Source organism: Rhea pennata, chromosome 1, assembly GCF_028389875.1.
Source record: "Rhea pennata isolate bPtePen1 chromosome 1, bPtePen1.pri, whole genome shotgun sequence".
NCBI classification, from domain to species: domain Eukaryota; kingdom Metazoa; phylum Chordata; class Aves; order Rheiformes; family Rheidae; genus Rhea; species Rhea pennata.
In genome coordinates, this window is record NC_084663.1 from 162,041,844 (window position 1) to 162,067,481 (window position 25,638).

The 25,638-nt window shown below is 38.3% G+C and overlaps 1 protein-coding gene across 1 annotated transcript in view; it reads right to left on the reverse strand.

Annotated features, from left to right (window-relative positions):
* The window catches only part of GPC6 (glypican 6), a 748,058-nt gene that overhangs the window by 61,784 nt on the left and 660,636 nt on the right, over positions 1-25,638 (reverse strand). Inside the window, exon 5 of the mRNA XM_062575905.1 lies at positions 5,713-5,843. Coding sequence (XP_062431889.1) covers positions 5,713-5,843 — 131 coding nt within the window. The remainder of the gene's footprint in view (positions 1-5,712; positions 5,844-25,638) is intronic.

Sequence of the window (25,638 nt, forward strand, 5' to 3'; positions counted from 1 at the left end):
TAGAAGTGGAAACTAAATGGCCATTTTTACATTAGGGGAGAAGGAATCATTTACTTTTTAAGTGAGCTAGCAGAATTGCTGTAAGAATATGATATGCAGTAGCTATATTTTCAGTGCAAGGGAGACAATTTCTAATTTGCATCCAAGTATTAACTGACGGATGCAAAATGCAAAGCTGATAACCTGATATTAGCAAGTGCTTCCTAAGGAAAAGCACACCTGAAATATTTTCTTCAAATAGGTATTCAGAGATACTTGTCAATTTCAGGAAAATATTTAGGTTTCTCATTACACATGCTATGAACTGGCAGCATAAATCTACCCTCCTTTTTTTTTTAAAAAAAACTCTATATATACTGTGTGCAATTCATCTCATCTGAATTTAGAGAAGATATTCTGTTTGAAATTAAGAAACCTAAATTTAGGTGTGTACATGTAGCTGTCTATATTTAAGCTAAATATGTAAGCTCCCATTTTAGATCAAAAACTCTGGTTGCCCACACGCTATTTCATTTTTCGTGTCCTAGGGTATCCGAGATATCTGCTAAGTCTGTTGTAATAGAGAACTTCTGGAAGACCAGTTCTCTGTTGAACTGGCAGTTAAAACTCTGATGCAACATGCTTGAGTGTTTCAAATGAGACTTGACTTCTGTGTTGTTTAGAGATACGAACCAAGCCATGAGATCAAGTCGACATAGCTGCTGCAGAGAGCTGGCTAAATAGAGGATCTACTAAAATGAGCTAGTCTTACTGTGAAAAGAGTTCTTTACCCAGGAGAACCCAGTTTTGAATCTCAGCAGAAAGAATTCATCCTCTCTGAAGTCTTGAGCCATGCTGTTATTTAGACATGTGCTCATGCACAGTGTTTCCTATTGAGTATCTCTGTATGACTGCTCCATTGACTCTCTCATTTTCAGCTAGAATAGTATCGATTTTTTCCTGAAGAGCACATTATATTTTTCCTGCACAGGACTCTGGCGAGAACACAGATAAATGAAGAGGTTTGTTAATACGAAACTCTGGGGCTATTTTAAGAAGAAACTTGGACGTAGTTTTATGAAGATTTCCTCCTTATAAATAATGCATAGGTAGTCTGCTACGTCATGGAGCTCATTCATTCTTTTAGCTGAGGTAATTGTCAAGAAAGGAACACATATCTACGGGTTAAATTGGACGTCCATCAGCTTGGATAGAAAGATTTAAGTCTGCTAATGGGAGAATCGGCTCTGGGGTAGCCTTTACGAAGGAGCAGAAGTCTTGGCATGATATGCCAAGATGCTTAGATGCTTAGAGCAGCTAAGCATGTTGATATAGAACCAGCCTGTTTAAAATGCAGAAAATAGTCCAATGTGTTGTATTTGGAGTAGCAACCAAGACAGAATTATACTGATGCAATCAGACTGTAAATTTTATCCATTTTGAAGAAAAACAGATGTTATAGTATCTTTTTTTGCTGTTTTGCGAGTTTTCCTTTATTCCCCACGAACAAACAATCTCTGCAAATGTCATTTACTAAACATTCACATTGTTAAAATGAAACATAGGTAGGATTTACTCTTTGATTTGAAACAGGAAACACAGAATCAAAGGTAATGATACTGGCAGCTTTATGGGAAGATTTTGAAGGTCCAGATCCCAGTTTGTTTTGGCCAGGATAAAGTTATTAAAAATGATATTAAATGAATATGTTTTGACCCTCTGAATATGACTCTCTGAGTTACGTCTGCAAGAAGAAGAATGAGGTGTATGTCTGCTATGACTAAATCGTAAGTTTTGAATATACAGAATATAAGGCTGTCAGCTGAGAAATAACTAAGCTGCTGCTGAGCCTGTTATGACTTGGAGCTGTACTATGGCACGGTGATGTTCAAATATCAAAAAGAGTGTCATTGACAAATGATGAAGAGTATTATTTCAATAATGCAGATGTTGGTGTGTCTCAGAAACTATCAGGGGAAACCCAGGGTAAGTCTATGGCAACCTGACTGCTACCAGAGGCAGCCCTCAGGCAGCTCCACTGAAGTTTGAGTGGACCTAAATCACAAAGCCTACTCTTAGAAAGCGCAGAAGTGTTGCTTGGCATCTCAAACAGACCAGACTGGCTGTTTTTGCACTCTGTGTGGCTTTGGTTTGCAGAAGGCACTCTGTCAGAATGGCTGCAGATGTTAGATGATGAACCTACAGAAGCTGATTTTGATGATCTTCAGCCTGTTCTTTATTTGGCGTGACTTCCTAGACCATTGCTCCTATCTGAAAAGCATCTGCAGATATTGCAACTGTCAGGAATGTAACTCTCCTTGAGGCAAAATAAGGACTTCATATGGTTGTCATTCAGGGACATGACAGCTTCACCAGATGAGCAGTGTTTGCAGCCTAGAGGTTTGTGGTTAGACATTTTCAACAGCCTGGTGCTGAATACAGATTGCAGAGACATACCAAAAAAATAAAGAATTCCAGCCACAAGATGAATTAGAGGATCTTAGCATAATGCTAGTACCTAGTTAATATGAACTTTGTTAAAAGAATCAACTCCTATCAGCATACACACAATAAAAGTTGATAGCTGAGAGCTGATGGAACAGAGATGCTCCATTTTATGGAGTGACTGGAATTGGTCTGTGCCTGTGTGTCCTTGGTTGGAAGTACAAAGACAGAAGAGGTGCATGTGTCACCTCTATAATTCACTGTCTCAATGATATTAACGTGCACCCATCAGGAGTGGAAGACAGAGGGTCTGCCTCTATTAAAGAAATGAAAGATACAGTGTGAACTTGAGCAATGAGCCCTGACTGTCTGCACTGATTAATTGCTAAATGATTGGCTTTTCCTTGGACTGCCCCAACTAGTATGTTCCAGAACGAAACAGCTCTGTAGCTCTCAGCAGCATAGGCATGAATCAGTTTGTGCCACTTGGCATCAAGGTCAGGCACTGGTCCTTGTCCCTCTTTTATTTATCAGTATAGCCATAACCATGAAGACTATTTCTCAGAAAAATAGTGCTGAATAGGAGGTGCATATTTATAGAAAAAAGAAATTGGAAAAAATCTTCAGTACTACATCAAGTGAAGAATGGAAAGATAAACCATACAAATGGAGACTTAGGAAGTTCAAGATATATTTTTCTGTTAATGTCTAAAATTGAAGATCCCATCATTCACATAAAAGCATGCATTCTTTCTTACTTTTTCTACATGTTATGTTGAAAATCGTACATCATTACTCACTTAATTTTGCCTCCATATACGCAGTAACGTATAGTAACTGTGTTATGCCAAATCCATATATTTTTCTCAAATAGAATTCAATATATAATTGCAGTTTGTATAATACAAAACATCACATTGTAAAACTGGTAGTACAATTTAATGGTAATGACCTCTGGAATAGGCAATTTTACGGAAATATTTGAAACAGAAGAGGGATTGGTTTTGAACTAAATGGTCTCCAGCTCTTCTGCTGGCAGAAGAACATGGAATTGTGGAGAGGTCCTTGATAAAGAAATTGTTCATTGTTATTTGTTTCTTTGTTCTTAATGAATTTATTCCATTCATTTTAAGAGATGAACAGCAGCATACAACAGTAGCTAAATGGCCATAAATTCTATTGAGTGTGTTATGGAGCCTCATGTCGGACATCAGCCAGATTTTCAAGTGGAGATAGCTTTTTTTTCCATGGATATACCGTTTTCCCATGAACACACTGATTGACTTGTGGAAAAATGGTGTGGTTCCTAGTTACCATGTTTTCAGCAGGGCAAAGTCAAATGAAATGGAAAATTGTCTGAAGAAAAAGAAAATGGAATGATTTTAGCATTCTGACTGAAAATTTCTGACTGGCGTCTCAGAATAATTGACAAGTGTGGATCTTTTCCTAGATTAGGTCTGCAATTGCGTTCCATGCACCCCATTACATCTGCAAGGTATCTGTCATTCTGACTGAACTTCTGTCTAAGCGATCAAGTATGTGTAAGGGGGAAAAAAATTAGACTGCAGATAATTGATTCAAAGTCTGCTCATGTATCATCTTTATAGATCTGATATGACATAGAATATCACAGCACCGAATTCAAAGACTTTGCCTTCTTATACTTTTTTAACATTAAAGCACTTTCATGAGTTAAGACCTGAAAAAGATGGATATAACCTGGGAAAATAACGAAATCACTTTTTAGGAGAAAAATGATCTACCCATAAAATACAAAACCCTCCATGCATATATAGCTCTATTATCTATGAAAATATAGTAAAATAAATTTCACTGCTATAGTTTGGTTTCTGTTTCTCAAGATTTTAAAACATATTTGCTAAGATTTCTCTTAGAAGAAAAACTTTGAAGTGCAAATGGAATTTCTGTGGTTTATTAACCTTTAGAGAAAACAAAATATTTCTCAGGGATAGGACAAACAGTCTGCTCTATTGTAAATGAGTAGTGAGATGAGCTTATGCCAAGGTGAAGTCATTGGATTCTGGCAGGAAACACACTTTCATGACAATGGAAAAACTGAGGACGAAGAAAGTAAAAAGGAAAATGAAATACACCTGAGCCTTGGGTGAGTTTTTAATGAAAATATTTTTTTTATTTCTTTCTTGAGGTAAGAGTTGAATTTGCTAAGCTAACCTCCGAAGTATTTGAGATAATTTAGTTGATAAGTTTCTTGATCACTTCTGCCAGAGCAAAGTCTCATCTTGCAGGATGTAGACTGCTTTTAAAATCTAAGTAACTTCACGTAGGTTGAAAGAAAAGAGCCTCTTGAAAGAAATCCTTAGCATCCAGCAGCACTAGGCCTATAAAGAGCATCTAATTTTAGCCTGGCAGGAAGAATATTAACCTCATCCTCACGTCTTTTTTCCCCATGTTTTTCCCATCTACCTTCCCAGCAATGGAAATTCATTGACTTGGATGGCAGTCTAGCCAGTGCCTAACTGACCGCTGGGAGATCAATGGGAGATGGAAACTCTTAATACGGAGAACCTGGCATACCGTTTACTTCAGATTCTGAATTGCAGTGCACTGACGAATATTAAGGAAAAAACATTAGTTGTTAACTACTGGCTCAACAGCACCTGTTACTGAATTCAAAAGGACTTTATTACTATGGGGTTTGGAGATGGTGGTGATCTGTGTACATTCACATGTTAAAAATGGAAAGAAGGAAGATATTAGCATTACCTCTGTTTATTTTCATGTCAGAATCCAGACAAAACTCCATCAAAACAAGGTCTAGTAATCAGAGGCTGCCCAACATAATGATATTTCCCTTGAGTGGCTATTAAAGGAGGTTAAGTGGAACATTTCATATGTTCACCTCAAGCACATTATACTGCAGTCTGACCTAGACAGATCAAAATGTGTTTGGATGTTAATACGAAGAATCACAGATGAGACATGACCAGAAGTTATCAAATGTACTCTGCAGGATATTGCTTACAGAGCAGCAATTTTCAGCAATCTCTGTTTTCTCAAACTGCTTGCAGCTACTAATTTGCAATTTACTGAACAGTACTTTTCTCCCTGACACTTCTGCTTGAAAACTTCTATGCTTATTTAACTAGAGAAAGGATTCAAAAACAACCTGGTGAATTGCTGAACAAACAAATATAAGTTCTAGTGGTCCAGCCAATATTTCTCAATGCCTGGATAGAAAACTGAAGGAGACATTTTCCCCCTTGCTTGTGACACTCAGAAAGAGAGAAGGATTGACTCACACAGTACCTTTGCTGACACCTGCATGCTGTTTTCTTGCATGTTCATGATGGCTTCAGATATCTTGACATCAATAGGATCCATGACTGATTCAATGTTGAATGGTCCCTCTAATCTCTCTGCTACCAGAAGCATAGCATCTGTTAAAACACAAATCAAACATTCCCTTAAAGGAAGGATACCTCCAGGTGCCTCATACCAACCTACTTCCCCACCTGGAGATGTGGATGCTCCAGGGGAGGGAGCATGCTGCAAACATGTGGCAGCAGCACCGTGGAGATGGGTATGCAGCAAAACTTGTCTCCGCAGTGCCGCTTCCTGACTGTTGAAAATTTCTTCTTCTGCCACTGCCACCACAGGCTCAAGATTGTACAGGTTAGATTTAATAACAACTGCCACCAAATTATCAAGCTTTGGGTAAAATTATTTCTACACAGCATCATAACCTGCAAACAGCCAGTGCTCTGGAGTGTACTTACATAATCTTCTTCCTGAGAAAAAGCAGGTTGACAGAAATAATCCCTGGGGGTATGTTCTTAGAGTTTGTGTGAGATGATGAAAACTTTGATATGATATATCAGGATGTTATAATTAAAGCAGCTGTTCTTTCTGACCTTAATGATCTCATTTTCTTGCAATATGAACAGCAGATGAATATTGGATTTCTGCCATAACACATAGGTATAAACCATGTTTGCCTTGTTATGTTTTGAAAATGTGGTTGAAAGTTGTATGCGGAAAGATATGTCCTTTGTATGTTTTGGATTTTAAAAACAAATTTTTGCTTAATTTACATTGGTGCATGGCTCCAAAATAATTTTATATACGTGTATTCATTAACAAGTAAAATCTAAGCAACTGAAAATAAATTAAGAGCTACAGAAAGGCTTTTTCATATATCATACATGATTTTCACACATTGCCTATGCACTGACACAGCTTCATCACAATTTTTGTGGCAAAAGCCATGCCATAAACTGCAATTTTACTCTACGTTTGAACATTGTAATTCATTCTGGTTTATCATGAGTTAGCATTTTAAATTTCCAGCATCTAATTAGCTTTAAACAGAATACATCTGCAGCTTTAATACAACAAACAAAAATCTTCATGTGCTCTCTTTATCCCCGAATCTTAGACTCCAGATACTCTGGTATTAACCAGAGTACTTTTCAAAACAGACCCCACTTGTGTTTTGCTTTGGTAAGTACTAGACTCGTGGCAGCTCTCTCCAGAAGATGTGAAGCATCCCATGGACCTGATGAAAGTGTTAGCTGTGCTCTTGGATGGGCAATCCTGGGGCTCTTTTCCAGCCTACATCCTTCCTCCCTACAGAAATCCAGCTGTGTGGATGTATGGGAAGAAGAGACAATTGAGCCACCGACTCCCAGGCACAGTCAGACCTGAGGGTAAGGACATGTTCACATTTTAGATACAGTTAATATGTGCCTAAAAATCCCACTGAAATTGAAATCACTTGGCATTTGATACCTAAGCACCTTTGAAAACTTGTGTCTAATATTTCACAGTACCTTTAGGTTGGAAAGTGTGGATTTCCAGTTATTTGGCATGGGGCCTAGAGCATTTGTTGCTAATTATGAGAAATGACGAGATAGCAGGCATTCGGTTTCTAACAAAAGTGTTATTTGGGCTGGCATTATTTTAAAATCTTTTTAGATTAAGCCATATCCAGTGGGAAAACAGTGAAGACAGCACCTAACTTTGATAGAGAAAATCAAGTAGTTTTCATACACACACTGATACACACATGCACACACATACACTTAAAGATTCCCATGATAATTCAGCAATTTTTCCACATGCAAAGATAATCTGATAATATAGTTTGGTACAAAGTACTTTCTTCCTTGCAAATTCAGAATGACTTGTGGAAAATATACATGCCTTTGCACTTTGTGAGTCAGGAGATCAGCCTAAATCCTAACTGCTGTAACCAGTATTAGAAAATATTCTGATGTAGGTTTTGGTGCCTTGGTTTAGGTGGCTTCTTAGTTCGGGGTTAGGGTTAAGATTAGGATTAATTAATGTAGAAATCAATTGGTTTTATTTATCTCATTTTTCCTGCAGGAGCTTAAGCTAAGGTACCTACGTACCTCTTTGCACCAGTTCACTCCAGGTTTAGAATAAGCAGGTGGAACAAGCCCGGTGCTGGACTCAATCAAGTTCATGGCTGGGATAAGGGATTATGTTTGTAGAAGCGTAGGTGGGTAAATGCTAGTATGAGATGGGAGCTGGAGATGTAGGATGAGAACAGGTGCTGGTTTGAGACTACTTGCTTTTCCTTCCTCTGGTAAGGGGGGGCTAGTTTTAACATAAATCTTGGAGCGAGGTTATAGTGAAATTTCCTCTATATTGCATCATTTGCAATATAGAGTGCAAGAAGCACTTCAAGAAGCACTCTATAGTGCTTCTTGCATTCTATATTGCAAGAGTGCATCATTTGTGACTGAAAAAGAACGTATCTTTAACTGCAAAGGCAGCTTTACCTTCAGCAAAGTCATTTGAACTTCAAAATTAATAGTACTGGGAGATACAAACTAAGATCTGTTCTTGTCTTATAGACAATAGGAAAAAAAACTATTTTGGTTTATCAGCTTCTCTTTTCTGAATCTTAACCCTGTTCATAGCCTTAGCCTTTGCTTTAAGAGTAGCCTGAGTTTTTGTAGTGGAAGTGGGCAGAGAGTGAGAAGAGCAGGTAATGCCTGGCAGGCAAAGGTCTCTGTGAGCTTAATGCTGTGTTGTATCCTTGCCTGATGTGGTTCTGGCACAGGTCTAATGGTAGGTTCAAGGGCTTGGGTTCAAGTTAGGGTTAGAAGCAAGTTATGGTTTAGTTACATGGGCTATAGCTGTATGCTAAGAAAAAGAAGGAGAAGGAAAAAAAGAAAAGAGGAGCAGAGAGCAAAATCAAGCAACAGATCCCTGGTTATCTTTATTCCTAAATTCTTACCTCCTTCTCTGGCTTGAAATTATGCTGGATGATTACAACCCAAATGTGTAGAGAAGTCTACCCAAAACAGTATAGATGTGAGACAACAACATCACTCAACCTTGGAGCCCTGCAATCTTTTATTTAGTGCTATAGGGTAACCATGTGGACCAACTAGTTAAGAAGGAAGTTTAATTTGGAAGCAATCCACACCTTATCTGATGACAAATACCTCTTTATATTAACATCTTTATTTTTATTTTGGAGCTGAGAGGTGAGACTGGGTTGGTGTTAAAGTAGGGGCATATTCAGGGACCTATTTGAAGAAGCAAAGGCTGATAAATGGGATAAACACTAGGATGAGAGATGAGGGGTTTGAAGAGCTCAGATAAAACAGGTTCCTGCTGCCACATTAGTTCTGAGGTTGGCACTTTCAGGTATGCTTTCAGATAAACTTCATTTTAGGGTTAGTTCAGGGGGTAAAGACTAGAAAACCTGGGTGATGACATGGTGTGGATGAACTGTGGTGCAAAACTGAAAATTGACGTTGTTTGAGAACTTGCATAATCTCTGGTTTCAAGTGGATGTGTGGGGCCGTGGTTGATCTAGTGGTGGCTGGCCTGCTAGATTATCCCTAACTCCCTCTGGTAGGAGTACAGGGTCAGCCAGGCAGAAGAGGATGAGCAAGTGCTATTTCAATGAATTCCCAAATGATTTTCCTACCTTGCCAGCCTTTGTCTGCCCTCTTCCCTTTACCTGTTCCCTCACCATCACACTGTTCCTAAAATTAAGTCTATCCACACCTATCCAGAATGTCTTTGACAGACCTAGAGAAGCCTGAAGAGCAAAGCAATCATAATATGATTATGACAATAATATTGACAGTGTGCAGGCCTCTTGGGAAGCATAATCACTACTCCAGTTAACTGGCCTCTACCTACTGAATTTTTAAGTTAGCTCTCAGACTAAAATTCGAGCTGAATTTCCTGCCCATAAAACTTACTCCTTCAAAAACAAACAAACAAACAAACAAACAAACAAACAAAAAAAAAAAAAAAAAGCAACAAAAAAACCAAACTGTGTGTCCTCTTAAGCTGATTTTCTCCCTTGGAAAATATTTCTTCAGCTTATTAACTTCCATCCTCTTGGTTGCTAACCCTAACCCACACTCGAGCCTAAACTGTTTTTATTCACTTGCACAATTCTGTATGAACACATGCAATGTGTAAACACAAGATAACCTGTGCAATTTAATGAAATAAAGGCTGTTGGGTTGAATATAGTAGAAATCAAGTGAAATGCAATGGTCTGAGATTTATGAGAAGTCAGTTAAAATGTTGTAATGGTCCCTCATAGGCATAAATCCTTCAGATCTATAATCATTTAACAGTGTGTATGGGACAAAAATGTTTTGTTGTCCCAACTTTCTTGTTTCTCCTAAAACCATTATGAATACTATAACAGGAGCTGCTGGAAAGATTTCAAAATTTATGAGTCTTGGTTTTGAAATCTTAATTTTTAAGAACAGATCCTTAAACTCAAAGAGAGTCCAGTTCAGGGGACTCTGTGTGGGTTTAATAATTTCTCAGTCAGCTCAGACAATAGATGCAGAGTTATTGTCTGTGCTATAAAAAAACTAATGATAGGTAGTCATTAATTGAACACCTGCTTTTTATGTTGTTAACAAATTTGTACTGACTTATTAAAATATTCATGTTCTTTAATTTTAGTTCTTACGTGTTTTTTGAACTCTTCTCTCCTAAGGCTAAGCGTATTTCTTCTTTTTCACTACAGAACTTGGCAGATCGCTAGTATCTAGCTGAAGGGCAAGCAGATCAAGAACTCAGTTTAAATAATTCTTGCATCATGGGTTTATTAGCAACTTGGGCACAAAAACGTGACCAATTACTCACTATTTTATCAAGTGTTCCTGAAGCCAGAGCACACGGGCATGCAAAGCAGCCTACATGGCATACTAGATTTGCAGTTAGAACTACAGCTTTCAGACAGACATGTTGCTTGCATACTGCCAAAAAGAGGAGTAGAGACCTTCCTGGTGCAGGTAAAAACCAATCAACTAGAAAGACAAGGTATATTCCTAAGGAGAGACTTGCCACAATACATTGCTGCTGTCTGAGCACAGTAGCTCTGGGGAATATAAGTAGTATTCTCTTGCCCACTCAAATAAACACTATGGGGTTTTGCTTGTGGTTCTTAGGAAGACACTGTTTCAGTCTAAGCAAAATATAAAAGAGATCCTAAAGATATTTACTTTCTTTTGCTTTACTTCACAGAAAATTAAAAAAAAGGGGGGTTTTATAGTTGCTATTTTAATGAGAAGCACATGACAAAGCTGATTATGTTATTTAATTTAAAAATTCAGAAGGATGTGTGAATTTGAAGATATGTTAATGTTTTGTGAACTTTGAGGATCTCCAAGTGAAATGGATAGAATGATAATACAGATAGACAAAAGTCTGCCTATAATTCCTATGAGCTACATCCAGCTACTGTCTTTCAGTTAACTTTACACCAAAAGTGATACCTTGTTCATGTTACATTTCCTCCAGGGTAGGTTTCCAGAGAGCTTCCTATTAAATCCTGTGTTGAAACAAAGGTAGCAGAGACAAGGACACTCATTTATGAGGCATATGACAACTAAAAAAAAAAAAAAAAAAAAAAAAAAAATCCAAACCAGAATGAAACACAGAGTTAAAACAACCAACGGCCCCTTTTTCTTGCCACCTTTCTACTAGCAGAAAGATATGAGAGGAGGAACTTTTCAGTACTTTGCCTCTTGCTCCCTTAAAGACTCAGGGAACTGATAAGTGAAAGTGTTTTTTGGTCTGTGTTAGTTTGACAGCGACATTTTTTTCTTTTTGTGCACATCTCTGTTGATCTTCTACTCTTAAATTATCAGTGAGATTCCACAAGTGGCTTAGCTTTCCCCAGGGAATTCCAGAAAAGCATCTGTGGATGAAGGCTCTTAAATGATTGTTTATTAAGGGAGATGAAGGATGGTAAATTACTGAGATTGCATGCCCTTCACAAAATCTCAAAGTATATTTTATTTCAGAAGCAAGAAGAGAGGAAGAGCTTATCTTGTATTTGCTAGGAGGAGCTTTCTATTATTTCTAGCCATATTTAACTGACCCTAACAATTAGCTATGAAGAAATGCAAAGTGCTTATTTATATATTGCCTTGTGAAAGAAGGTAAGGATAAGTATTATTTGAAAGCTTCAAATGATTTTCTATGTTAAGATTACAGGAGAAGAGAGAAGAATCTGTTGTAAACAGACTGAGCAACTTATTGCAGTGGAACATGACTTTGAGAGTGGCAAATGTAGTTTTGGAAAAGACTGTAAGTGTAAATATACTGGGCTGCAAAGACATACTCTTGAGGTGGCTTCCCATCCTTCTGACCAAGAGCAGGGGGAGGTGGGCGTTTGGGTTGTGTTTACTATGTCATGCAGCTAAAGTCAGTGAATTTTCCATTATGACACTAAATGTAAATAACAGCTACAAAATCTTCACAGTGTTAAATGTTAAAGTAATGAAACAAAACAAAAAATAAAATTGAAAGCTGAATTATAGCCCATATGACTTTTAAAAAATATAGTAACAACTGAAATATATCCCTGTAATATTCTGCCAAAACTTTTTACTGCCAGATTATGATTTACTAATAAAATTCAAGGACAAGAGGAAAGTAAAACTCCACCTCTTGTTTAATGAGGTGCTGAGAACTCTTTTCTCAGAAAACAAGAATAAGTCACACTAGGGATGCCAAAATGACTATTTTCCTTAGGGTCCACAGTCCCTTTTTTCACATTATTATGTGTATGAGAACATTGTATGATTCTATTTTGATGTGGCTAAAATGACAGATCTCCTTTCTGAATATCATTAATCTCTACATAAATATTGGCATAATATTATTCTAATTCTCAGTCTTCCTCCCACATCCTGCTCCTTTTTTTTTGGTACTTTGCATCTGTGTAAAGGTGATCTCAATATGCATTATCTGGATATTTATTTATCAATATTCTGTTAAGATTCTCTGTTAAGGTGTGTAATAAGCACATTGACTGGACCCTGGCCTGAGGTTTAGCTAACTGAACAAAACAAGAGAAACTTGATGGATGGACATGGCATGAGGTTTTCCTGGAAGTGAAAAAAGTAATAGAGGAGTGAGAAGCTGAACAAAGGTCACAGTTAGTGCTGTGAGAAATGGTTGGATTTCACTGATGATTAAGGGTGGGTAATCTGAGAGACAGCTGAGAATCATAGGTACCTGGAGGGGGCCTTTCGAGGAGTAAGCAAGGTTTTGCAAAACCAACAGCAGCCCTATCAGTAACATCATGTAAGGTCAGTATTACCCTGGTAACCATTTCAGCAATACCAAATCTGGGTGAGGATATAGCAAAAGAGGGACCAGCAGGGGAAAAAAAGCAATTGGGGTGGGTTGTTTATATGGGAGAAGATCTGGGTGGAGAAAGAGATGGATCAAGGTGGGCAGGGGAAGAAAAAACATGGGAAAATGCAGAGGAAGTGAGCTAAAAGGGTTGGTCATGTGGAAGTACTGCTGGTCAGTACACTTGTTTGCACATTGATTACTGCAGTCTGCTCTATTTTCTTATTACATGCTGTTCCTAACCATTTTCTGGTTGCAAATTTTAATGTGAGCACGCTGCCTATTCTCAACGTTTGTATGGGCTTGTATATATGTTCTGCTAATGTACTTCAAGCTGGACTAGCTGGCAAATACTAGGAGACCAGAATCTGGAAAGACCCAAGGTCTGACCTGGAGACCAGGTAAAGTGTCAGGTGTGTGGGTTTGGATCCTGGATGGGCTTAATATCTGGTCTGGGGTCCAAGGGAGCCATGGATGTCTATCTTAGCATTCAAGGTGTACAGTTATGAAGGAATAAGTCCAGGTTTCTGGCTTACCCTCCTAGGGCTGATGTCTGAAAGCTGGTTAGTAAACAATGATATAACAAAAAGTACATCAAGACTTCCTGCAGGAGAGACAAGGATCCAAAATTCTCCCTCACAACTGAATTACTAATTAATTAATAAGGCAAACTTTAAAAAGAGATAAATGAGGGTAGATAATCAGATCTAACCTTTTATTACGTAGGTTGAATTTCAGATAGGAGAACAGGCAGATTTAAGAATTATACTAGTTTTGCTATTTCTGATCAGCTATGTCACTTACTCCTCCTTAAAAAAGCAAAAAAAAAAAAAAAAAAAAAAAAAAGTCAATAGTTTCAGTGAGCTAACTTTTTTTCTACACAATTTTTAAATAATGGATTATTTTCAATTACTCTTGCAGGTTTTGTATCTAACCTTCTCTTTTATGTAGAGCAGCACAAGAAATCAGTTTAATATCACGTACAACATGTATGAAAAAGATATTGACAGGCAGTTGTCATATTGTAGCTAATAGCAACAAAATGAATTTTGTAGCGTGAAACGCAAGTTCACTAGATTTCTCTGAGCATTTCTCATAACATACATTTTTCTTCCATGGATTCAGAAAATGACCATAGTAAAAATGCTTTGGCTTCTTTCTATAGCTTTGAGCAATTCTACATAATTTAGTGCATTGTTATTAGGAGATGAATTGTGTCTTATACTTGTTTGCGTATTCAAACAATAAAGAAAGTAGCAAAGACTAGGTAAAATAGTAACTCTTTTCTATGATTATTATTCTTCCATTACTTTACAAGAGCTGAATACCAGATGTTGTTCTGAACTAGACTTTCAGAAAATGTTGTCATCAAGAATTCTGTCTGAATATTTGACATGAAAGAATGAATAAAAGATGGTATATACATATAATCTCGTTGCTTTATTCTTAAGACAAGAAATGTTTAAATACTCCCATCAAGAGTAAGTTGTTAAAACATCAGCATCCCATTGTTGTCACAGAATCGGTAAGGTTGGAAGGGACCTCTGGAGATCATCTAGTCCAAGCTCCCTGCTCAAAGAGGGCCACCTAGAGCATGTTAAACAGGGTTGCATCCAGGTGGGTTTTGAATATCTACAGAAAAAGAGATTCCACAACCTCTCTGGGCAACTTGTGTCAGTGCTCTGTCACTCTCACAGGAAAGAAATTCCCCCTCATGTCAGGCAGAATTTCCTGTGCTTCAAATTCTGCCCATTGCTTCTTGTCCTGTCACATGGGACAACTGAAAAGAGTTTGTCCTCGTCCCCTTGACATCCTCCCTTCAGGTACTTGTACACATTGATAAGATCCCCCCTCAGGCTTCTCTTCCCCAGGCTAAACAGGCCCAGCTCTTGCAGCCGTTCCTCATAGGGCAGGTGCTCCAGCCCTCTGATCATCTTTTTTAGCCCTACACTGGACTCTCTCCAGTAGCTCCATGTCTCTCTTGAACTGGGGAGCCCAGAACTGGACACAGGACACCAGATGAGGCCTCACGGGGGCTGAGGAGAGGGGCAGGATCACCTCCCTCCACCTGCTGGCAATAGTCTTCCTAATGCAGCCCAGGAGACCATTGTCCTTCTTGGCCACAAGGGCCCATTGCTGGCTCATGGTCAATGTGTCATTCACCAGCACTCCCAGGTCTGTTTCTGCAGAGGTGCTCTCCAGCAGGTCAGCCCCCAGCTTGTACTGGTGCCTAGGGTTATTTTTCCCTAGGTGCAGGACTGTGCACTTGCCCTTTTTGAACCTCACGAGGTTCCCCTCCGCCCATCTCTCCAGCCTGTGCAGGTCCCTCTGTATGGCAGCACAGCCCTCTGGTGTGTCAGCCACTCCTCCCAGCTTGGGATCATCCTCAAACTTGCTGAGGAGGCACTCCGTCCCCTCATCCAGGTCATTGATGAAGAAGTTGAACAGGATGGGACTCAGTACCGGGCTCAATGGAGCCCTTGGGAACTCCACTAGCCGCAGGCCTCCAACTGGACTCTGTGCCACTAATGACAACCCTCTGAGCTCTGCTATTCAGCCAGTTCTCAATCCATTTCTCTGTCCACTCATTTAACCCGCACTTCTTCAGCCTGCCTAGGCTCAAGAGGATGTTATAGGAGACAGCACCAAAAGCCTTGCTGAAGTCAAGGTACACAACGTCCACTGCTCTTCCCTCATCTACCCAGCCAGTCATTCCATCATAGAAGACTATGAGATTGGTTAAGCATGATTTCCCCTTGGTGAATCCTTGCTGACTACTCCTGATAACCTTCTTATCCTTCACATGCCTAGAGATGGTATCCAGAACAAGCTGTTCCATCACCCTTCCAGGGATGGAGGTGAGGCTGACCGGCCTGTAGTTTCCTGAGTTAGTAAATTAAAAAAAATCCTGAGAGATACATGGTGGTTACTGTCTGCTCAAGTCCATTTATAAAATTTGTTTTGACATCTACTACTGTGAATAATTCTTTAAAGATATGTAGAATTTGAAATACAGAAAAAATATCTATCTTTCTGACTCTTCTTTGACCATATATGCTCAAATAGTTGAGGATAGCAAAATATGGTCTAAAATTCCTTATTTAATGCATCCTTTCCTTGGTAAAATACTCCTGGATATATTGTTCATATTATCTTAGGCAAGTCATAGAAATTAGAACCTCAAAGATCTTTTCAGCCATTCCACTCCCAATGCAGAATTATTACCTACAGTATACATTCACCAGTGATGTCCAGTCCAATTTTAAAATAGCTCAGACAATTTTTTCCCATCTTTCTTGGAAAGCTATTTAATTGTGTATTATACATTGCTATTAGAATATTTTTTCAGTTATGTAGTGTAACTTTTCTGCTGCTTAATTTCATTTGATTATTCTTAATAAACTATCTCGTATCATCCTAAACAGTTTTATTCTTTTCTTGATATTTACATCCCTCAGATATTTGTGGACATCTATCATACCCTTTTTTAGTTTATGTTAGGTCATGCTTTCCATGCTCATTCTTTTACTATTTTCATAAATAATTTTCTCTGGTACTTTGCTTTTCTCTTTATTTCCTGTAAAAGAGCTCACTGCTAGTACGATGTCTAGAATTGATTAATGTTTTATAGTGGGATCTCATTAGCATTGTTTTGCAGAGGCCCTTTTTGGCCCACATTTCTAGCTCAGAAAATTGGCCTGATTCTCTTGATGCATCTGATGTCCTTATCTTCTTCATCACAATTGATTTGTAATTCATATTCCCCATGTCACTCCTGATGCACATTTTTTCAAGAGTCTCCTCACATTCAGAATTTACTGTAATTATGTCTTCTGCACTGGTTTTGCTTTATTTCTTACTTGTATTTCTAAATTTTGCACAGTAGACTTTTTTCCAACCTCGATAGAATTTACAGTTCTCTTTGGAAAACATAATTAATGAGCTATTATCTCTTCTTGAGAAGTGATACGTATTCCACTTTAACAAGCAACTCATTTCAAAGGATTGTTTGGTTATTTCAGCAATAACTTTATCCATTAACTTTGTGCAGTCTATACCTAAACTTTCTATTGATAAGTGTGGTGTTATCTATGACCTAAAAGTCTTCCTTTGTAAAAGCCATGCTTGAATCTTGCCATTTTTATTGACAGTTTACTGACTTATGGAAAGACTTTGGTCCTTATTCTACTTTTGCTTTTCCTTGAGTGTTGCATTTGTCTGTTCCATATCCTCTCTCTTCTACTGGATGCAGTGCATCATTGTCAAGATTATCAATGATTTTTCTAACCTATCTGAATATGGAGACTAATTTTGATATCATCAATATTAGCTTTCCATCTTAATGTAGTAAGTTTAAATATTCCCTTTATATCTCCCAAATATAACCAAGCAAAACTTAACAGTGTAATTTGCATCTTCCTTTGAATGTCGTTGTATCTTTTCCTCATGCTGCCATCTTTTCCTCTAGGTAAAACCAACCAAATACATCACCATGTATCAACATAAGCTACTTTGCAGTCTTACCAATAATCTCTACAGGTCTTGATCCAAAAGTCGCTGAGGTAGACAGGAAATGAGTTAGATGGTTGAATGCAAGGTCCTACATGTGAAATGGAGCAGTCCTAAGCAGTAGCATAGGATAGGGCCTGACTGGCTGGAGAATGGCTTTACTGAAAAGGCCCCAGGGGCCCTGGTGGATAGCAGGCTCAACATGAGCCAGCACTGAGCTCCGGTAATGATGAAGGCAAAACGTGTCCTTGACAGCATCAGCAAGCGTGTAGCCAGCAGACCAACCTCGGGTGACATGAGGAGGATGCCTAGGTGTTAAAGTTCATTGCCTATTCCAGCAAAAGAACAAGGGTGCAGCAGATAAAACTAGAAGATCATATTTTATTCACTTCTTAGTATTATAATAATCCCATGCTAATCCCATGACTATGTAGAAAATTGTTTTTTGACAGGTTCGACCTTTTATTCTGAACCAAAGAAAATTTTGACTTTGTTTCATGTGGGAAACTACAATTATTATCAAGATTCAGAATATACATTTCCCAGGTACCAAAGCCAGAGTTTTGAATAGACAACTTGAGAGTAACATCTTTCATATTACTTTGCCACTAAGCTGACTTTATTTCTTTCCTTACTATAAATAAACAATCAACCTATGGCCAGCTTTGCTAGCATGAATCTGTCCATGTTATAGCTCTTAGGGAGGTGTCACATATAGTTGCAAAGACAAAATTGATTTTTGTCTTTCATCTTATTGATTAATATGGAAATGTACTGCAGATATCTCATTGCTTTTAAAAACCTTCCACTATGCGGAGAATTTTTAGAAACCTAACAGTATTTTCTCCCAATGAGGCTCAATGCAGTAAATAAAAATAGGATTTGAATATACTAGTGTTTTTTTTTTCCAGATGAACACTTGAATACTTATGCTGTTATTCCAAACGGCACACCTGCATTCCCAAAAGACTGAGTACATCAAGGCTGTCACAAATCAATACAGCTAGTGTGACTAATCTATCTATTATTTTGACATTTCTCTTGGAAGAAAAGAGAAAGTTCTGTACATTTGACTAGCTACACTAACTATATTATTAAGATGAAACAAAAATAATCAATAGGAAAGGGGCAATGTTATAAAATCCTACATTGGAGTTCTTTGACTTTTTAAAATTATCACTGTTCTTCTCTTTAAAACAACCAGGAGGTCAAAAGTAAAAATGTTTGTCTGGTCTAAAGAAGGTCAAAATAATGTTAAAAAAAAAGGCTCATCACAGAAGGCCACTTGCCCAATATCATCATAAATATTAATAACACCACAGACTGTGTTGGCCACAAAATAAAAATCTGTTCCCACTAAAACTTTCACAGCAGGAAAAAAAATGTTTTAGCTAAGCATGAAAATTTTAAAATTGGAACATTTTTTCACAGGAATTACCAGAAGAATTGCTGGCTGGCTACTTGTTGCTGAGGGTTCCGGGCCAGCAGCCAGGAAACCATCATATTATTTTTCCCTCAAAAATTTTTGATTTTCTAAAACAAGCATTTTCCAGGAAAAAAATCATCCAATCAGCTTCAGTTTCATCCAAGAATATCAGAGAGATTTATGAATATGAATTAATTATATTTTCCTATAAGACTTCTGGATATTATAAACACAGACAAAGGAAACAGAGATACAGGATGTCTTGGGATCAATCTGCTGTAACCTGGAGTTTTAACTTTTGCCTATGGTTCTGAGCACTTGTCCCACATTCCTTGTATGCCAAGTGAAGAGATGTAATTAACTTTGGAGACCTACAATGGGATATTCAATCCATCCAATAAAACTAGGGTTTAAAATGTAGGTGCTAGTTCATTGTGGAAATTATTCCTACTCATCCCCCCTCCAGCGATGGCCCCAAGACCATCAGGCTCTCGCCTCTGTAGTCTAGCCTCTCTGCACTTCTGTCCCACCTCACCTACCATCTGTCCTCTCTCCTGTGCCAATGACCTACACTTGGTGCCAACCTGCTTGCAATTACTAAGCTTTGCACACCCCCACTTAATCCTGCTCCTCTGCCTACTAGCACAATGTATGTTGTTGAACTTCTGCTTTAACAAACCTGGGAATCAATCTGGAATACTAACTCTGATTTCCCTGCAATTGTTCCAGATCCATACTGATGTAAGCAAGAACAGGACACGGATCCACCAGCATAGGAAGGGAGAACAAATGGTAGGTTCTGTCCTATGTTTTGGATCCAGTGTTTATTGCTATCAAAAATAATTCTGATTTCAGATTTTCTGAATGCAAAAACATAAAACCAAAGATATTAACTTTAAATGTTACACGTAGCAATTAAAACAATAACGGTGTCAATAATACTTATATTTCCCAAGCAACTGAGAAATGATCCAAGGCCTACTAAAGTCACAAAGCATCTTTTGAATAATTTGATAGGTTTGGAGGTTGTTCATTTTCTACTCTCAAGTTTCACAGAAAGTAGCCATTTTTGTTTCCTCTTGGCTGAGTGCATGGCAGCAAATGAACAACTGTTATTCCTATTGCTGCACTGATATCTGTGGACAGTGCTGGTACAGAAAGAAGCATGTTTTGGCATGACAGGACTAGTTGGTAATTAAGTTGATATTTTGTTCCTGTTAAGCAAAACCAGCCATGCCAGTTTTGGCTTCACTCAAAACTCCGAGGAGAAAAATCAATGTTTGTCAAATGGAACAGGACAACATCTATGGAGGAAATTAATTTTCATGTTTCTGAAAGAGAACTAAAGGTGGGCGGCAGAACCTGCTCCCAGCCAAAAACCACTATTCTAAAAATTGATTCAACAATGTCTATTTTCCTAAAGGGCTGTTTACAGTTGTCATGTATTTTTCAAGGAAAAGTATTAAGCCAACATCATCTGATATTGGTGAGCTGCACCGGATACTGGATCTGCAAGAAGGGGAAGCTTTTTCACAGGCAGTTAGCATTGCTGTCATTCATTAACTAAAGAGGGCCACTTAAGAGCTGTCAACCAGGCTACACTTCAATAAGGGGAAAATTTAAGGCATACTTTATGTCCTCACAGCTTCTGCCAAGTTTTATACAGAAAACTAAAAGTTAATAATATAAATAATGATGTTTAACTTGCTAACATTGTTCTGCTATGTTCCTCTTCCACGAAGAGAAGAGTACCAAAAGGCTTCGATACCACTTATATATCAGCTTAACAACATCCTTTATCCTAAAACAGATAGGTGATTTCTCTATTTTCTTATAAAAGAAAGTCTGTTCTGAAAAATTAAGTTACATGACAAGAGGCAATGGGCAGAAATTGAAGCACAGGAAGTTCTGCCTGAACATGAGGGGGAATTTCTTCCCTGTGAGAGTGACGGAGCCCTGGCACAGGTTGCCCAGAGAGGTTGTGGAGTCTCCTTCTCTGGAAATCTTCAAGGCCTGCCTGGATACAGCCCTGTCTAACATGCTCTAGGTGACCCTCTTTGAGCAGGGAGGTTGGACTAGATGATCTCCAGAGGTCCCTTCCAGCCTTACTGATTCTATGATTCTATGACATGCTCTTTCGAAGGTTAGTTGCATAGATGGAACTGGAACCAGTCTGTCCCTTTGGTGATATGCTCTCATAGGAAGAGCAGAACAAATTAGGCAATAGAAACATTCATTTTCAATTATTTCAGAAGTTCTTCTCACAGAAATGTAAGTTATTAAATTTAGCTCATTCTTCACTCTGAACATATTGCTTAACATTTTTTATTTGTTTATATTTCTGCAAATATTTGTGTGCTAGGTGTTAGTTTACACAAATATCTGTGGAGGAGTTTTATTCATGAGCACATTATTGTGTCTGTGTTCCAGATGAGTTTGTTCGGCTTTGTCACATACAAACCCACAATTTTTTGACAGGAATATGACAAGGAAAAAAATCACTAAAACATCAGTCACTTAGATGTTAAAAGACTGTACGCAAAAGGACAGTTCTTATTTTCCTCTTTCCTTTGATAAGAAGAAATCTCACTAATTTAGAATGAAAGGTGGTCTGACAAGGAAAGAATATCAAACATTTCCACACTTCTATTAGGCCTCATTTTTTTCTGTGGGGAGCCTAAATTATCTAATCAAGGACTAGAAATCCATTTTCTGTGAACTGAGTGGCCAGTAACAAAACTACATGCCAAACTTTGACTGTAATTAATACTTGTATTTTCCTGTAGTATAAATGTTTTAGTAGAACTGAAAATACACATATGTTTATAAAATCTGTTCTTGAAATTGTAGTGAATCATGATTGTACTCATGATATTACTCTCTGCTTATGGATAGCTCTTTGAAGGAACAACAAGGGACGAAAGAGTCTTGGTACTTCTACTCAGGAATGATATCCTGTTCTTTTCTTTCCTGGACACACGATACAGCCTGGAAATCTCACGGACTAATGGAAAAGCAGACTGAGTCTGTATATATGGAGGAGATAACTCCTAATAGTTTAAAAAGCAGTGACAGAAGACTGGCCAACCGTACCTGTCTGACTTGGAGTGCAGTCACACACCTGAAGGAAGGTGATGGTGGAGGGTTGTGGCTGCTGTGAAGAGGTACCAGACCTCCTCTGTGGTAACAAAAGCAGCTCTAAAATGAGATGGGCACACTACAAGGAAAACTATCCTCAGAAAAGTATTCCCAAATATTGCAAGAAAGATGGAGTGGAAGCAGTGTATCAGAGAGGCTCTTTTGCTAAAATTGAAATAGAGGAGTGAATCCATGGTAAAGAATGGGCCACAGAAAGAGTTTGGCAGAATTGCCTTGTAGAGCTTCGTGTTGTTTAAGAGAATCTAGACTCTCAGAAAAACACTGTCATGATTTTTTTTGTCTTTCCCTACCATTAGGGCACCATCTTTGATTAGCAGTGTTACGGAATCCCTTAGAAAGAGAGCTTGCACTGTGTTCCTTCAGATGAAGGTTCTTTACAAGCAGACAAAATAACCTTATTCATATCCAGCATAGCTATTTCATACTTAGCTAGTCAGCTCCTATCAATTGCTCACTTACATTCTCTCCTAGGTCACTTACATCTCTCTTAGATGAGTCCTCAATAAATAAATATGGAATTTTGTGTGCATTGTATTTCTTTCCCTCCTCTCAAAAAATGGGCAATATTATGAATATCACCAATCCCATTTTATCCAAACACTGCTTGATGGCACAGGAAATAAGATAATGACAAGACAACTTGAAATGTGCAGCACCCTGCTTATTACTACATGTTTCCTGCAGTAAGCAGCAGACCATGTAAGCACAGTTTAGGGGAAAGAAAAGTCTCTCATGGCGCTTCCATTTTTCCTCTTGCATTACACAGAGATGACTGATAAAAATCCCAAAGATCACTAGAAGCACTGCAATGCATTTTATTATGTCACAAAATTAACACAGCAGTTGCCATTTTCCCTCAGATAACATAATCTCATGCACAACTTGGATTCAGTCACCAGAGAGACATATTATTTACCAACAGTTTAACTGGGTTTGAAGCAAGAGATTAAATAGACACTTCTTTTATTCCAGGTATTGGAGAAGGACAAGAGACCACATATCCAAGGTTATTGAATTTCTTGGTAAATGTGTTTGTTTTCGTATCAAATTGTCAGAACAGACAGCAGTCTTCCACCCCTCAAGCTTTTGATAAAAGGCACCTGTACAATGCACTCTGAGGCGTTCGGATGACCAATCATTCCCTATTACAGATAAGCCAGAAGAAAAGTAAATCCAAGGAAGGGAGGGCCACCCAAAGTGCCTCACATCAGCTTCATCTCCACAAAAAAGAAAAATTCTATGACTGTTACATTACCAGTAGAGGAGCCAGGAGTTTGCTGGAAAATGCATCCATCAGACTAGGGATCAGGAGATGGCTCGGGATGGAGTAGGGTTTTGTGGCTTTGTCTGCGGGATAAATGTCTTGCAGTTGTTAAGCAAGTCAGCTGTCTAGCCAGAGTTGGTGAATTCTGCAGCACAGAACTGCAGAATGGAGAGCTTCACCCTAGTAACAATCCACCTCTGTCCTTGTGACAGTTTAAAAGAAAAATTAACGCCTTTATTTGAAAGCTTTTCATATTCTGTGTTTCATGCTGTCCCTAATGCACTATTATCAGTGCCTTTCATGAAATCTTTCCTCTCACTGTCATTATTTATTTAAAATTTTTATTTATTCATTTATTTAAAAACGATCAAAGAATTTTAAGTTTGCCTATCAATTTATGTTGAAAAGTGAATGATAAAATGATTCCTTCTTTACATTGACTTTAGTGAGATTCATCTTTTTTTTTTACTTTTGCCTATTTATTTCGTATAGATTATTAAAGATTTGCCTTTTTATACAAACTGTTTGTACAGAACACTGAAGGCTCACCCATCTGGATGTAGATACACATTTATTCTGCTTGTGCAGGGCTCTGCTTTATGTGCGCATAAGCATGTGCATGTAGGCACATGCATACGCACATCCATCAGCGTACATGTAAATCTCATAACTGAAACTGTAAGCAGATTTTTTTAGACACACAGTTGTGTATCTGGCTGCAAACAGTAGTTGCTAGCTGGTCATCCCTAGTTATGGCAAATATACTCAGTAGCTATAGTATGTTTATGAATTTTAGCAGAAATCTCCAGCCCTGTAAAAATATGGGCCCCAAAATCCACATGGTAATTTTGGTTCAGAGTTTAGCATTTGGCTTGGTTCTATTTAACGAAGGAAACTTACTGAAATTTTACCTTCCTTTCCATCGTGAAATTTATACTAGAGACTGGATGGATTTTGGGATTAAGTATGGGACAGGAGAGTGCTATGTATATGAAATGTTATTGGCATATTCTGTGCATCTGCAGGACCTGATTATTTGTACTGTTTAAAACTGACCATTGCATGAGTCCAGCAAAGGAGATGGGCAGAGAAATGGGCAAAAGTCAGCATTCCTATCACTCAAAAATTCTAGCATTTTGAAATGCATTTACATACGAGAATTTTTTAAATACTGTTACAATTTACAGTTACTACCTACAGGAAGGGGAAAATACTACAGAAAATAAGGAGATAACGGTTTCTGGTTCACAATTTAGAAAACAGAGCAATTATCTACTCCAGTTCTGGGGAATACCCTTGTGACAAGATGAGGAAGCTTGAGATCTCTCCAGAGCATCCTTTGCCTCAGGATGGAGAAGCCATAATGTCTCATGACCACCCATTCAGAGCAGGGAGATCCCAAGCTGCCCAGTCCTGCATACAGTGCAGGACATGCAAGAGTGCGATGGTCTCTATGGCAGTCTGCATGGCAGTGCTGTAAGGTTTTACAGCATCTGTAAGGTTTTAAACCTGTAAGGTTTTACCTGTAAGGTTTTAAATACTTGCTCTACTCCACAAGCTTTCAAATGCAGCTGGAATGATGTGACACACCAGATTAAATGGTTTGTTCTGACAAACTAGCATTTTCCATAGAAGCTCTTTTAGTCAGCACTTTTGTGACTCAGTCTAGTTGGGAGCAGACCAGCTGGAACACTCTGATGAATGTTTTCACTCAGCAGCATAACTCTGAGAAGCCTGTGTCTGAATAGGCAGAAAAATTAATCCACTCTTCCCATCCTTATGGATGTTAATCAGGATTGTGCATGAGGAGCACTAGCAGTGAAGTGAGAGGACGTCCTCACCAAAATTCTCCTGCTCACAGAGGATTTCAGTATGCAAGGTCTGCATTCTTTTCACTCCAACAGGTTTTCAGAGGAAAAATACTGTAATATAAGTGGTGAATTGAACAATGATAGCCCTCGTGGCGGAGCTGTGGTGCGTATCAGTGCATGCAGAACCTTGGATGGATGGGTCTGCGTTCGTCTATGACCAAGGCTGCGGAGGAAACACGGTCATTGTTTTATGTGATAGTAAAACATCAGAAGCCTAACTATGCAATATGACCTTGATTTAAAACTAGTTACAAGTCTCCTATATTGGAAGAATTCCAGAAATGATTCCACAATTTTATAGAAGTTGGGGACAAAGTGTAATGTATCAATTCTGTCTATGATAA